This window comes from Nomascus leucogenys, chromosome X (assembly GCF_006542625.1).
Source record: "Nomascus leucogenys isolate Asia chromosome X, Asia_NLE_v1, whole genome shotgun sequence".
NCBI classification, from domain to species: domain Eukaryota; kingdom Metazoa; phylum Chordata; class Mammalia; order Primates; family Hylobatidae; genus Nomascus; species Nomascus leucogenys.
The window spans coordinates 124224218-124241032 of NC_044406.1; the positions used below are offsets into that span (position 1 = coordinate 124224218).

Genomic DNA, 16815 nt, shown 5'->3' on the forward strand with positions numbered 1-16815 from the left:
TCACTGCAATAAATTTAAAGACTTTCATCTTAATTAACACCAACTCAATAGCTGGATACCTCTTTAAAACATAAAATCTAGCTCTTTGAGCTAGCAGATCCATTTAATAATAAATAAAATTTGCTTATTTTCTCTGCTTTTTTCCTGTAAAAATTTAACTTTCTATATTTTCCATTTCTAGTGATAGCATTCAGAAATATATGTGTTTGCATAATTACCCATACAAACCATTAGTGTGAACTGAAAACATTCATCAGAAATGTTTAATCCCATAAAATTAAATGATTCATCAAAAAAGTTTATCAAATGTATACTACACACCAAAATTAGGAACCTAAGTTTTGATAGTAAACACTTTTCCAATTTTACATTAAATAAACCAAATTCAACAATTTGTTAATTAACTGACATATACCAATAAGCAAAAGTTTTAATCTGAAGTTAAAATACCTTTGTGCCTATGCTTTTTGATTTTATTTGATAATGATCATTTTCTTCAATATTGGATGTGATACTGCTTGAGTTTATTTTAAATCAATTTCCTTCCATAATTGAGTCCATATCACTTCCCTAAAGAGTTTTCATTATTAAACAAAGCTCTCCATTTTATTCTATTAGATTTTTAAGCCTCTAAAAAGTAACCCTAGAATTTAAATTAGATGTACTTGCTGATATACCATCTAATATAATTCAAACATTTTACATGCTACAAATATTTGCTAGAAGTATATTCATCACTGTAAATTGATCAATGAGTTCATCTAAAGTTTGACATCCTTTCTGTATTAGAATAAGAGCTAAAGATGCAAAGCCATACCATTGAAAATTAGGTCTTCAATTGTCACACATTAAAATCACAGGAAGTAAACAAATCAGCAAAAGTGTAACCCTGCATTTGACAGGTAAACATGCTGAACATCTGAGGCATCTTAACATGAACCAACCCCCTACTCATGGTATGAAATTAAAACATCATAGAATCGATTTTACTGCACCTAAACAATGCAAACAACCTTTCCATTAATTGTATTTAAGCCCAGTGACTAGAATGCTGAATCCAGAAATTGCTGCCAGATCATATTTTTTATGACTTTTTTTTTTTTTTGGAAATACATGTTAATTTTTTCTTTTCTTCTTCTTTTTTTTTTTTTTTGAGATGGAGTCTCGCTCTGTTGCCCAGGCTGGAGTGTAGTGGCGCAATCTTGGCTCACTGCAAGCTCCACCTCCCGGGTTCATGCCATTCTCCTGCCTCAGCCTCCCCAGTAGCTGGGACTACATTCTCCTGCCTCAGCCTCCCCAGTAGCTGCCACCAAGCCCGGCTAATTTTTTGTATTATTTTTTTTTTTTTTCAGTAGCAATGAGGTTTCACCGTGTTAGCCAGGATGGTCTCGATCTCCTGACCTGGTGATCCGCCCACCTCGGCCTCCCAAAGTGCTGGGATTACAGGCGTGAGCCACTGTGCCCAGCCATGTTAATTTTTTTCTACCTCAGTTTAGCTATCAGTAAACTTATATGACATATCTGGGAATCACTGGTTATTTCTCAATTTATGGACTAATTATTTTACTTTTCTAAAGAGGTTTGGGATTGCTGAAAACATAGTATTAAAAACTGGGCTCTTAGGACTAGGATATTTACATGGTCTCAAAGTGTCTTCCAGTGGATTATTTACTAGTTGAAACACACACAGACACACACACACACACAAACCCAGAAAACCAAGAGTTATACAGGGGAAAATCAGATAACACCTTGATTTTATCATCAAAATTAACATCCAATGAGGGGCAAACGGATATTGCATACCTCCAGATGTGATACCCTAAGAAGGACATACTATCACCTCTGCAGTACTCTGGCTAAAATGCTTAATCTCAATTGAATTAAGAAAAACCATCAAGCAAACCCAAAATTGTGAATGCTTATTTTAAAATTAGAAAGTGGACTCTTGTCTTCAAAAATTCTAATGTCATAAAACACAAAGAAAATCTCTGGAAATGTTCTAGATTAAAAGAGACTAAGAAGACATGCCAATGCTGTAACTGACCCTAGACTGGATTCTCTACTGAAGGAAAAAATGAGCACATTTTTCACTTAAAAAATTGGAATATGGACAGTAGATTAGCTAAAGTATTGTATTAATGTTACATTTACTGCAGTTCATTACTGTCAGTATATAAGAGTATATAATCTTAGGTAATAGGTGTAAAGTGCCAGGGTACATACTCTCAAATGGCTTAGAAAACTGTGTGTGTGTGTGGGCAAGAAAGAACAAATGATAAAGCAAATGGAGCAAAATGAATTGGAGGATAGGATATATGGAGTCATTTGTACTAGTGTTATTCTTGTGAACTTTCTATAAGTTTGAAGTTGTTTCCAAATAAAAAAATTTTAAGCAAAGGAACTAAAATCGGACTATAAGTACATATTTTCTTTCCCTTTTGAAGACCACAAAGCCAGTCAGTAAATATGTATTGAGAAAACAACAGCATGCATTAATCAAGGCACTGGGGATAGAGTAGTGTATAAGAAAAATGGAATATATGCTGTGAACATGTTAAATTCTAGTTGGGGAAGACAAACACACAAAATAATAATTTTAAATAGTGATAATGCCTTGAAGAAGATAAATGTGGATAATACAGACAGTGAATGTACTGCTTTAGTTAAGGTGGTCAGAGATGGCCTTTCTAAAGAATGTCATTCCATTTGAGACGTGAATAAAGAAGGAAGCAGCTATGCAGGTATTTGGGGAAACAATCCAAATGTCCATCAACTGACAATGAATAAACCAATGTAGGAATATACAATGGAATATTACTCAGCCATCAGGTGGAATGAAGTACTGATACATGCTACAACATGTAAGAGTCTTTTAAACTTTATGCTAAGTGAAAGGAGACAGTCATAAAAGGCCATATATTGTATTCCTTTTGTATGAAATGTTCCAAATAGGCAAATCCATAGAGAGACAAAGTAAATTAGTGCTTGCCTGAGACTGGGGAAAGGGATAAGGTGTGTCTACTAATTGGTATAATTTCTTCATTTAGCGTGATAAAAATATTTCTAGAATTACACAGTGGTGATGGTTGGACAGCCTTGTGAAATATACTAAAAACAACTGAATTGTACAGACTTTAAATGGATGAATTTAAGATCTGTGAACTATATCTCATTCAAGCTGTTTAACAAAAGGAGGTAATAGATAATGGAAAAGTGGTCAATAGCCTGGAATATGAAAAGGTCCAAGAGTATGGCCATGAGATTGATAAGGCTGAGGAATAGAAAAATATCCTTACAGCTAAAAAAGGTCACAGAACTTGAGACCAGTTTTGTTGGATGAGTCATCTTCAGGGATTCTGAAGTTACCAAGAATGTTAACATATGACTGACAAACTCAATGTTAGTGTCTTTGAGAACAAGGAAAATGACAAAACACTTACTAATTGAATTATGTGTAGCAAAAGCTGCATCTTGGGCTGCCATCTCGGGCTTTTCTCTGTTCATCAGCAAAAGCATTCTAAGAATATTTATGCATGTATTCATACATCACACACCTCAGTAATCAAATGCATCTCTCTAAATGTAACGTGTTTAGAGGCATGGTCAAATGAATTTTTCCATTTAATATTTATATTTCTCATATTTAGTTTGTTTAAAACAGTAATTCTTCACTGATTTTACAATGGTCAAAAATTTGCAATATATGTTGAAAAATTATAAAATTTTAAAAACCAAGCTAAATGCATTAAATATAATCTAAATATTAACTTAGGCATAGAACATTCTTAAAAGAAAGCAAATCTAAGTTGTCAAAGAATAAAACAAGTGAAGCTAAGGTGTCACACCTGCTAAGGGGCTGGTCTTGTTTCATTTGTCACTATTTCTGGTAGTGACTCCTTCAAAGGAGATTGCATTATGAGATGTTGTGAGTGATACGTAAGAAAGAACAACTCTATGTAATGAGAGAAGAAACGGTAAATTTAAGGTCTGTGAAAAATAATCCAGTAGAGAAGAAAAATATGTCCCCTTAGTTCAGATTGCAATCTGACTGAGCCGTTGGGATCAGTAACACAAGCTGTCTCATTCCCATGGCATCAAGCTGACTCTCAGAAAGAGGACGGCTTTCTGGTCTTGCATCTAGTTTGCTATGGTAGTCCCAGGACTAGAAAACATGACAGTAAAATCACTCCTACAAGTTTTCCCTGGAAATTCATGAATGAAAAAGGCTTGTCAAAGGATTTCTACTTGTCTATACATTTTGTCTGCCCCAACCTCAACCCAAGCAATACTGTGTATTGTGAAAAAGGAAAACTAGATTTTTTTGAAAGGTAAGTAATTATATGGGTAGAACTGCTGCTAATGAGTTCTAGAACATTCCAAAATAAAAATAATAATAATGCTTTTGGTTTAACTTTGAGTTTTTGCTATCCTCTTTCTAGTATCTGTTATTTCTTATTAAAGTAGACATAGAACGGGAATTTTTTTCTATATTTAAGACACTTGACTTTCTATAGTTAATGATTATTTCAAGCAGTTTTAAAACATTTATTACAAATAGCTTTATGTTATTAAATATTCATACTGTGAAGTTTTGAGGAACTCTCAAAAGCTTGTGTACAACTCCTTATTATTGCTAAAGAAAACCAAAGGTAAGAACAAAATTATCTCTGCACAACAAATAACAACTTCCTTGCAGTCCCAGAAAGACTCAGCATATATCACGGACAAAAGTAAATATGTTATGAAATAATGGCTAATTATGATTCTCTGTGCCACAGATGGTTTTGTACTGCCACTGGAGCCTACATCAAGTCTGTCCCCCATGGCAACAAGAAAAAACAAGGGGGGGGGGAAGGGAGGGTGCAGTGCAAGAATTCCGAGATTAATCATGGAAAGTAAATTGCTATCTCTGTAACAATAACAATGTGGAGGTGTTGTTTCTTTATTTAATGGACAAAAGGGAGAATATAAAGGGCAAAAACTGTAAAGTTGAATTCTCCCCCCCCAAAATTGAGGGATATAGAAGTAGAAATGCAAAAGAAGGTAGAATAAAGAAAAAGAGATAAAATAAGAACGCTCTTCCAGGGATCAGCATTTTCCATCATCTCAAGAAATATCCCTTCAAAAATGTAAAGGCAATTTGCTTGCAAGAACAGAAAAACATTGGTATCAGGAATTTGGAACAAATGATTAAGTGCATATAAACTCATGGTTTCTGACTTCAGTGACGTGTCCTCAGTGCCTCAGTGCTATTCAACAATCATTTTTCTTAAGCTCAGATCAGTGGTTTTCATAAGCAGTAGCTGGTGAGCTTTCGAAAATATTCATGCACAGATCCCACCCTTGGATATTCTGATATAATTGGTCCAAGTGTAACACAAAGAATGGAATTTTTTAAGTTCTCCAGGTAATTCTGATGGGTACCTAAGGCTGAGAATCATTATCTGATTAGGGGTCAGCAAACTTTCTGGGAGGTAAAGGGGACAAGTTATTTGGTAAATAATTTAGGCTTTGTGGGCCATAAGGGCTCTATTGCAACTATTCAACTCTGCTGTTGCAGTGCAAAAGCAGCCATAGACAATAAGTAAATGAATGGGTGTGGCTGTGTTCCAATAAAACTTTATTTTCATAAACAGGTAGTGGGCTGGATTTGACCCATGGCCTTAGCTTACCTACTCCTGTTTCCATTCCCCTTGCCCAAAACAGTTGTTCCCACCCCTGTTTACCTATGGTTACCCCCATACCTTTGACTTTCAGTAGGTGACCTCTTATTCTACTTTAATGGAAAAATGCAGATCATCTGGTAGAAAATTCTTCTACTTCGTTGTCTATTACTTGTAGACTCAGTAAACCTATGTCTGCATCTGTCCTCATCTCTTTGTCTCCTATTAGAGATTCAGTGTCCCTTTTTTTCAAGATGAATGTAATTCTTTCACTTATACTTAATTCCATCACCCTTCCATCTCTTCTACAGCTCCACTCCATAAAGAATACCATTTCTTATGTCTGTAATCACTCCCTTTCTATTTGTTCATTTCCTATACTTAACAAATATGTTCAAGTGACATCCTTAACCAAAGAATCCTCAGTCTTCCTCAACCCTGTGTTCTGCCCTAAATACACACCCACCCTTCCCTTCCCTTAGAAATTCTATACCTGTTGCCTCTACTTCCTCTCATCCCATTTACTCCTCAAGCCACTAGAATCTGGCTTCTGTTCCCAATATTCCACTGAAACTGCTTTTGTTAAGATCACCCACAACATATGAAACATTTCACATTGCTGACTCTTCTTAAAACTCCTTCCCCATTTAGCTTTTGCAATACCATTATATCTGCCATAATTAGTTATTCTTCCTCTGCTGGTCACTTTCATGCTGCTATTTTCTAATATTATTTGACAAGCTCTCTCCTCTTCTTATGCTACATATTTTCATAACTATTTCCACGGCATAGACTGCTACCTACATGTGATAACTCCCGAGTTTTATTTCTAGTTCATGTCCCTTTCTCAAGTGCTAGGTTCATATTTTCAAATATCCCTTGAAAGCTATACTCAGGTATCTTCCTCAAATCTGCTTTTTCCCGCTTTATTCCCATTTGGTTAATAGCTTCACCATCAGCCCAAATGCCAGAGGCAAAATTCCCCCTCTCCCTCATGATGCCTGATAATCCACTGAGCATTTCTGTGAAGATTTATTTTTTTTTAATTCTCTACCTGAAGACATCTCATTCTCATCTGTGCAGTGAATGGCAACCATACATGTTTAACCATGTATGGTGTTCCTGCTTTCCTTCCAAATCCAATCAGCCACCAAATCCTGATGATTCTACCTCTAAAATATCTCAGCAATCCATCTCCTTTTAGCCATTCCCACTGCAATTGCTTTTTAAGCAGACTGTAGCCATCCCTCATCAATTTTTTTTTAACTTGCCCACATCAGTAGCCCCTTACCTCCTTTGCTTACTTTTGCTTTCTCTTTAGGTCACTGTCCTGTTCTGTCTTCTCTTTGCTAAGAGGCACTTTGCAAAATTGCATATAGTATTTCTGTAGTAGAAGTGCCATGGTTTTATGCAAGGGAAGAGTGATCCTTCCTCTTTGGTTGCTGTCTCTTCTTGATGAACCATGATATTTCATTAAGCTTTTGATCTCAGCAATATAAGTTGCTGAAGTTATTACGATAGAACTCCATCCTAAGTAATCTGGGCACTGCACTTTAAATAAGACGACAACAAAATGAAGTGCCCACTGAGGATGGTGATCAACTTGGTGAACGGATTCCCAGCCACAATTAATAAGGAGTAATTGGAAGAACTGGAAAATTAATTCTAAAGAGGATTCTGATTTATTTCCTGGACAGACTAATTTGGATATTCTTTCCATATATGAACTCTAGGATCATCAAGCAGGCATATTTCCTCCTTAACAAAAACACGGTTCCTTTTCTCTAATAGAAACACTTACTTAAGGCTTCTTTTTTCTTAATAGGAAATACATACAAGGTGTGCCACATTTGGGTGTATATTGGCCCACCCATCATGGAAAGGAAGTTCATCAATCTATAGTCCTCATTTCCCTGGGAAGCCTTTCTAGAAATGAGCTCACATTGACATTTACCAGTTTGCTGGAATAATGATTAATTTGAATGGTAGGCTGTGCATTTTCAGTATTGGTTCCTTAAGTGTAATGCTGAATGCCCTAATTTTCTTGAGTGGGGGCACCTGACATATAACCCAAGTTAAATAATTTTCCACATTCTTACTTAAATATTATTTCCAAAGTACGTTCTTCAATTGTGATGTTGCAAAATTTATATTTAGTCAGCTTTTCTCATCAGGGCACCATAACGGTGACTGCAACCCATTGAAATTCTGGATGATTTATCAGTAATTATTTCATATGATATCTGGCATGTGCTTTCTCAAAAGTATGCCCAGTGTATTCCGTTTTCTTATCATGCCTTCACAATATTTTCAGAAAGCGTCTATTTTATTAAAAAACCTACCTTTGTATCTGGTCCTGTTGAGGCAGTCTGTTGATCTAAAGGAAATTACTTAAAATCCTTCATTATTAAATTATCTTACCTTAGTACACAAATCTAAAATAAAATCCCCTTTCCTATCTTTTATAGTAGCACTCTAGTAATAAAGTGACGTATTTCATGAACTTTGCGATAAAATCACATTTTTCATTTAGTAAAAAGAGCAAACCCCCATATTTATTAAGCAACCAGACCGCTGAAATTGCCTGATAGGAAAACTGATAGTGACCAGGGTTTGAGGTATATGCTGATAATTATCTTTTTTTCATAATCTTTTATCATAATATGAAACAAACTACCTGATTTACCATATAAACAGGCCCTCTGTGGCCTTACTCTATTCCCACCTCTTTCCCATCTTGGCCTCTGCAAAACAGGGTTATGATATGGTTTCCACCATATCTGCCAAGAGTCTTCCTGCACACCTGGCTTTGAAAGAAATTCAGGAAACAGGCGAGCAAGAGTGGTTAAAGGTAGTGTTTCACTTGAAGTTTGAGGAACAGATTTCTATAGTCATACTAACAACCTGCTTCAAGACTTGCTAGTAAGAAGTTCGACAAGCAATTTTCTCCATTTTAAACATTCTTTTCCTTTATTAAAATACATGAATTCAAAACAAAGATTTAAAAAATATTCATACATTATGCTGGGCACGGTGGCTCACGCTTGTAATCCCAGCAACTTGGGAGGCCATGGCAGGCAGATCATTTGAGACCAGGAGTTCGAGACTAGCCTGGCCAACATGGTGAAACCCATCTCTGCTAAAAATATGGAGTGTCACCACAGCACTCCAGCCTGGGCCACAGAGCAAGACTCTCTCTTAAATTAATTAATTAAGTTAAATTAAAAATTCATATATTAAATAGTCTCCTATAATCTGAAACTAGATCTGCCAATAAGAATAAAATCTTAACCCCAATACTGTACCATTTTGCTTATATCTAAATGTTAACTTTTTTTAAAGTTTAATTTGGCCCCATGTTCCATATTGAATTGTAGTCTACACTGTTTATACATTCATATGAGAAAAAGTTCCATTTTTCATTCTGTTCACTCCAAAGTGACAAGAAAAAGACAAGCAGGAATTTATAGGTAAGGAAAGGTTAAATAGTGCTTATATTTAAAGCAGAAGCAATCAGGAATCCTGTTCAATTAAACTGAAGATAAGAAATAGAACTCTAGAAACCCTTCAAGAACTAGTTTTCATGTCCTCGAGTTGATCTGAGGGAGAGATCTCATTATGTTTTTTTATGAGTAAACCTGGATAAATATATGTTCAACTGAGTTATAGAAATGACTTTGTTTCCCACAGCTGCAAAGCAAGGCAGCAAGACAGACCATTATATGCTACATAAAATGACCCAAATGACACTGTATTAAAAAATGTTCAGTGAGTCTTTGATTATATACTAAAATGCTTGCTTCAAACAATTGATTAGTAATAGATACATTTTTCACAGAAAGTTAATCTGTCCTTTCAATGAAATATTTCCATCAACATTCTTCTCCTCATCACAGAAATCTGTAATGATAACACATATAAAGCACATTTTCTTTCATATTGGATGAAAACTAGAATAGTCAAAACATGCACACAGTCAAAGGCTTACCGAGGTGTACAAGTATCCCTCACTGTTCATTGCCAAGTACAGCTTGGTTTGAACTCCTTGGATAGCCACCACTCGCAGACCCACAGGGATGAGGTTAAACAGAGCTGAAATTAACAAAGAAAATGAAAGCAATGTTACAATTCTGAATTTCAGAACTTTTCAGTGTTTCCAGCAGGACTGTCTGGTCTTGCAAAAGTAGTGTGTAGTTGGTGAGGGTATGCATATATGTCTGTTTATGTATACATGCATACACATACAGACCCCCCACAAACACACCCACACATACCCCGAGGCAGACAGATAGGTCTCATTCTACCTTTTAGTGTATTTAATTTCATGGTTGCAGCCAGATGACTGGAGCTGTAACTACATATTATTTAACAGCCTGGAGAAAATGGAAGGCTTTGGTCACAATTTCATGGTTTTTACAGTGTTGGAGGTGGGGAATCTTGATGTTTCTGGAAAGATACAGTCCCAAGAATTGTTCTGTACATTAAATAGCATCATTCTCAACAAATTAAGGTTTTAAACTGCTCCCCAAGATAACTGCTGAAATTCTCACAGTCATATCTAAAATCTACCTGTTGGGTAGAGTCCTAGACTTTCAGAAGAGTCCAATGCCCTCATCTAAATTATCTGTTACTCCATATACAAGAACTCCAAAATAAATTCAGGTCCTGTAAAAAGAAAAAGTCATTTTGTAGTCCTATGTTTCCAGAGTGGTATTTCCTTTTTTTATTTTTTGAGATGGAGTCTCGCTCTTGTTTCCCAGGCTGGAGTGCAATGGCGCGATCTCGGCTCACCACAACCTCCACCTCCTGGGTTCAAGTGATTCTCCTGTCTTAGCCTCCCTAGTGGCTGGGATTACAAGCATGTGCCACCACGCCCGGCTAATTTTGTATTTTTAGTAGAAACGGGGTTTCTCCATGTTGGTCAGGCTGGTCTCGAACTCCTGACCTCAGGTCATCTGCCTGCCTCGGCCTCCCAAAGTGCTGGGATTACAGGCGTGAGCCACCATGCCTGGCTTCAGAGTAGTATTTCTTAAAGGACCAACATTTTCCAAGATTAGAGTTGGGAGGGCTCCTAGCTTTTAGTCTCGAAGAACAAAGGACATAGGAATAAAAATAATGGACTTGAAAGAGGTTTATTATTTTATTATTATTATTTTAGCAAAATAGTTGCAAGTGGGCAGCCAGTTGGTGCCAGTGAGGACTTCATTTCTCCATTTGAAGATCTGACTGCGTGAAACTTACACCCAGGCTTTCCTCACAACCACACACCACTCACTGGAGACAACTAGTGGGTGTCCTCCCACTACCAGCTGTCTACTCCCTCCCACACTGTGAATAAAAATAAAACAGTACATTTTTAAAACGTAGTGCTTGCCACACACATCTTTTGAAAATAGCCTGTGCACCTTTCTCTCAGGAGTCGTAGACCAATGTTGATGATTTTGCCTTGTTTTGTAAGTTTATTGAGGATAATAAATCAGTCTGTTATGGTTTCTGTGAACAAGAATGTAAAGGAGTCACCCTGTGGGTAAGAATAGTTTTTCTGGGATCGTTTATCTCTGTGCATATACATTCTGCTGCAGTAGGTGGGGTAATATGGATGAGAAATACTAATGAAGAACTAAATATTCCTTGGTGAGCCTACAACGTATCGTTCCTTTAAAACCAGGGTGTTACCAAAGAGGAGCTAGGACATATTGTACAGTTCAAAAGACAAGTGTTCCTACCACATGCCACTGATGGCACTTCATTCAATACTCATCAAATTAAAAGCTGTGCCCTTCTGTTATGTGAGGTAAAGGAATGTAATTGCACAGATTGCAAGCCAAGATCTCATGCTATATTTGACAATGCAATACACAGGCAAGAAGTCTGACATCTCTGAGCATGTCATGTGTTTGTCATATGCCTTTCTGTTGACAATGTCTTGTTCACAGCAGGTGTTCAACACCCATTTGTGGATTGATAGCAATCTGTATGGTGAAAATATGATACTATGTTTTTGAGAAGTAAGAGACCACAATCCCATTTATATAAAAGCTCATACTTGAAAAATTCTGAGATCTAAAAAACTAAACCGAAACTTCCAATATGGGGTTGGTTTAAAAGCAGTATCACTACATACCACTTGACAACTATAATATCAGTATATGTTTGACACCTAGTTCAGTCATAGTAATAAATGACAGAGAATGAGAAATGAAATTCAGAATTATTTATAGAACTTCTTTTTTTTAAATAACATTCTGAACTTTCTTAGTTCTCTTAATGCAGCTTATAACTAGTACAAGAAAGAAACAGAGAGAGATTAAAAAAAACTGATTTGATTTTCACCATGTTCTCTAATCACTCTGACTCAGGTTTTAATGAGCAATGAAATGTCTAAATTTCAAACATCAGACAACAGAAGGAGGAAGAGAAGAAAAAAACATCAGCAATACATTCCTGTGATTATTTAATCTTGAATAATGGTATTAACTATATAGCAAAACTATGTACTTTTCACTATGCACTTTAAATTTCCATGAAGCCTGATTAAAAAACAAAAAACAACACCCCAAAATAAAAACTTGACGAGAGTAGCGAATCTAGAGATTGACTGATCATACTACCGCGATCTTTTCATTTCTTTAAACATTCAAGATAGATCATAAACTGGGTTGGTTTAAAATATGTCTAAAGGGACAGTCTGCCCAGATAAAAATGCAAAGAAATTATATCAGGGGTGAGCTTAAACCAAATAAATATCTTCCTGTGTGCTTTTGTTTCTCTATATCTGGTACCTTTCCTCATGGATTTATTATTTTGATCAGGATAAAAATACTATAAATATGAGAAGAAAACAGTTGACTTCATTTATGTATTTAAAACACATTCATTAAATACCTAAAATCTCTTCTTCCATTTCAGTGAAAGTTTTGAAGAAGCTTTTAAAACATAAATGTGCCTGTGTTTCTTGTTTGTTCTCTGTTATGTCTGCATAAAAACAACTTCTATTTGATGGGCCACTTCATCAGAGCCATGCACCTAGTTGGCACCCAGTGTTTGCTGAAGGCAACACTGAAGCCATGCTTCTTCATCAGTTGGCCAAGGTCAATTTCTCAAAAGAGAATAATTAATAAAAGTATATGTTAATGTAGGTTGGAAAGGCAACATGTTGAACTGATAATGCTACCGTGAGTTTGAAGAGAAAGGGAAAACTAGTCTTTTAAAATGTCCTTCCTTGCACCCAGGGCAGATATAATAAAACTACTTCCATGGAATGCCTATCATCTTTTCCTTTCCAAGGGAAAATACATAATTTATAATGGCTGATTTCCTCATGATGAGATTTTATTGAACTGACATTTATCATTGTAATAAATCTACATAAGGCAAGGTTAAATGCATAATATCAAACATATGTTTTCAGAAATGGATATATCTGGATAAATGTGAACTGATTTATCATGACATTGCTTACTATGTCTGAATAAAAATAACGCAATTCAATCAAACTAAATGAGAAAATATGCTGAAAATAATGAAGGTTAATAAAAATAAGAGTAAGAAAAATATAAACATAGTATCACGAATACATATTAGGGAAATATTATATACATGAGTGATAGTTGAAAAAAACAACTTGTATTCTCGTTATGCACATTTAAAATAATTAAACAATACCAATAAAATGGCTTGGTTTTAAGGAAAAAAAGAATAAATTTGGATGGCTGGCCTTCATGATATACCAGTTTAATCATTAAACCTTCTTGTTTCATGGTGGCTTATGCCCCACAATATCCTCAATGGCAAAGCTAAGCCAACTCACTAGTTTCTGGTCACTCTTAACATCAGGAGCAGATCCAAGCTCTACTGACTTGCTATTTCTATTGAGATACTTTCCATTTGTATGCATCATGTTATGACAATACTTACCTTTAGTTGACTTACCTCTCTATTTTAATCTGCCTAAATACAGATTCCTGTTATCAGACTATGTTCTTTAATGGTCTTTCAATATCATTAGTAGTATACAGAAATGCCATGCATATCAGTCAGTTATAAGACAACCAAAGGCAGAAGCTATGCATATGTAGGAACTGAAGAGTAAAACCTACTGTATGATTTGAAGCTCCACAGTAAGAAATGGAGCCTTGATACATGTGTGTGTGGTGTGTATGTGTATCTCTTAAAATGATTACTTAGAATGTGATCTTGATGAATTTGGTATATTGCTGTTAATAGGACACAGAACATGAATTATCTATTATTTTTTTATTTCTTTTCAGGAAACACATGTGAACACCAGACCCAAAATATTTCTTCTCTGATTTGTACCCGGAGACGTTAAAAAGGGGAAAGAAACGTGACTGGACAGGCTTACTGGCAGCTAATCATGAACTTCCCTTCAATAATGCTCAACGGACCCATTTTCCTGAGGCACTCTGGAAAGCAGGGCAGCTTACATCCCCTAATTCCTTCCCCAAATATTAATTTGCACAATAACTTATGGGAATGTTTTATTGCAGATGATCACTATGCACTAATGTCTGTTATTTGATTACAGTAAAGCCCTCTAGTTACACTTGCCTAATAGTTTCAAATAGAAGACTATGCATAAAAGAACAACTAGGATTCACTATAAAACTTTAATATCACAACAGTGACATAGAACTTTTGCAAAACAGTGAAGAATCATTGAGTATGAGGTTTTTTCATCCTCCATACCAACAAAGCTTTCTTCGATGGTAATTAAAAGTGACCTCCTCTTGAGGTTATAGATCAGCCATCAGCCCACGAAGCATTCCTAAAAGGTGGGAATTCTTTACACTTATTGAGACCCTCGTCAATGGCATTGCTGTAGTCATATATCTCTTAAAAAGCTGCAGAGTATACTGCTTAGCATTCAGATCTACTTTCCTTGGCTATTTTCTCAGCTGACAATTGGAATATTAATGCGAAATTATCAAAGGGTTTGAGAGAAATTCAGTAGAAATTAGAGAAAACAAAAAAACATTGTGAGAACTAAGTGTTTTAGCCTTGTGGAACATTTAATAAGTCTCCAGAAATCTGTAAATTGCAAGAAAACATCAATTATCATTGAAGAGAAGCCTGCACTATTTGTGCGTTTATACTTTTATTACTCTTAATAAATAAAACATGTAATTAAAGGTTACGTAACATCTTGGAATCACCTTCTTTCAGTAATTAGAAATAAAACCTAATTATTTTTTATGTGTTTCTTTTTTAGGCTCACCATTATAGTCTCCAATTTGGTCTTAAACCATGGTTAAAAAGAACTAAAAGAAATCCCTTTACCCACCTGTGGAGGTATCTCAATGTTAAAATTCCACTAGTCTCAGAGTTATCAGTGTGTGTGTGGAGCAGGGAGCAGAAGTGAAAGCTTGTAATGATGAATTTTCATGGTATGAAACCACTCCTCTCTCTTGGGTTAAGACCGGTTCTTAAGAGTAGAGATAAACATGCTATTTCTGGATCAGTGTGTGGGTGAGTAAATTTTCTGTGGGAAAAAAGTAATAAAATCCAAAGGATAGCCATAAATCTATCTAGATTTCCATGGAGATGACATTTGGATTATTCTTCAGATGGTGTCAACATTATTTGCCCTAGTTTACTATCTTAGATAGACTCATATTCAACTTCCTTTAGGTTAACCTGTGTAAACACGATTACGTAGTGTGAAGATATTTTGCATTTAATTCAGGATTTAGGAAAGCGTATTTATTTTTAAAATAAATAAAAACAGAATGTTAACAACATGCTGGCATATACTATTTATTTTGCAGTCACTTACTGTAAGTGCTGTCCTCATCTTTGGTGCCATCAATGGTTCCATCCGCCTGCAGCTGCAAGTGGTAGCCTTGTCGGCTGTATAGCTTGGTAACTATACCCTTAAGCTGAGGCTCTGCAAAGAGAACAATGATTTTGATCAATTGATAAATTGTGCCTATGTAGTTGAAAAGACTCGGAATTTCAATTTCTAATTTCATTTGCAAATCTTAATGGAAAAAGTCAAACTACACTTTTAAAGTGTCTGGAAGAAAGAAAACAAACTCCGAGTTTCAGAATAAATTTTCAAACTAAAGAAACATTTTATGTCTACCTGGAAACATTGGTAAAGCTTCTGAAAGTGTCTATAGTTTCTGATAACCTGTCCTTTGGTTTACAGAGTGGAACTCTATCTCATTGAGTATTTGTAATGGGTTGGCAAATGGCTATTCTGCCTTTTGAAATTGTGCTACTTTTCATGTGAAAGGAAAAGGAGAAATACAAAGATAATTCAGAGTTGTTTGCCAACCGACCAAGGACCAAAAACCCACTAGCAAAGATTTCCTTCAGAATGACCACAATTTGAATAAATAATCTCCTTTATTCTAAGAAGGTAGAAAATGCATAAATAACGTGGAACCCCATTAAGGAAACCGTATTTGGAAAATTGAGCCTTTTATACCAAAAAAGGGAGGAGGGAGATACAACCACCATTAACATATCTTGTCATATTAATTAACATTAGTGAAAAATGTGTGTGAAAAGAGCAGGGTTTTTGTTGGTAGGAAGGAAAAATATCAGTGCATACTAATTTTTCAAATTTCATATCAGAAGTATGATCATCAAAAATGAGTTCTTAATTAAAATGATTTTCAATTATGAATAACCATAGACTAATCAAGTGTCTAATTTACCAATAACAGCCATGTTATCCAAAATTTTCTTTTACTGAATATAGACACCTGCGCTGAAATAATATTTATGTGATTATTCGAGCCACATAAGCATGCTTTGCAACCATTTAAGCCTTTTTGAAACAAGCCTAATTTACAGTTAATGCATTAAAAACTTTGTGCAAACAGAAAACGTTATGTCTGCTTTTCCATCCCAGGGTGTAGCACACATAAATGGAGAAAATAACAGATCGGTGAGTCTTTTTTTTGGTAATATTTATCTAGTAAAAGGTATAAAAGAGTGTAAAAGATTCATTTGGTTGAGAATGGCAAAAAAACTGCATGCTCGCTTGAAGGGTCTACCTTGACGCAACCTGACACCTAGAGCTGAATTTCCAGTCGCTGGAATATCGCGCTACTCTTACCCCTGAAAATGTTCAAAAGCACCACAATCTGGGAATGAGTGAGTTTAAATTCCCTCTTCA

The 16815-nt window shown here is 35.5% G+C and overlaps 1 protein-coding gene across 4 annotated transcripts in view; it reads right to left on the reverse strand.

The window, feature by feature from the left end:
- Positions 1-16815, reverse strand: part of FGF13 (fibroblast growth factor 13) — a 576558-nt gene that overhangs the window by 60650 nt on the left and 499093 nt on the right. For all 4 annotated transcript variants that reach the window (XM_003272580.4, XM_003272582.4, XM_012499163.2 and 1 more), the window contains 2 exons: positions 15463-15573; positions 9655-9758 (listed from right to left, as the gene is read on the reverse strand). In XM_003272580.4, coding sequence (XP_003272628.1) covers positions 9655-9758; positions 15463-15573 — 215 coding nt within the window. The remainder of the gene's footprint in view (positions 1-9654; positions 9759-15462; positions 15574-16815) is intronic.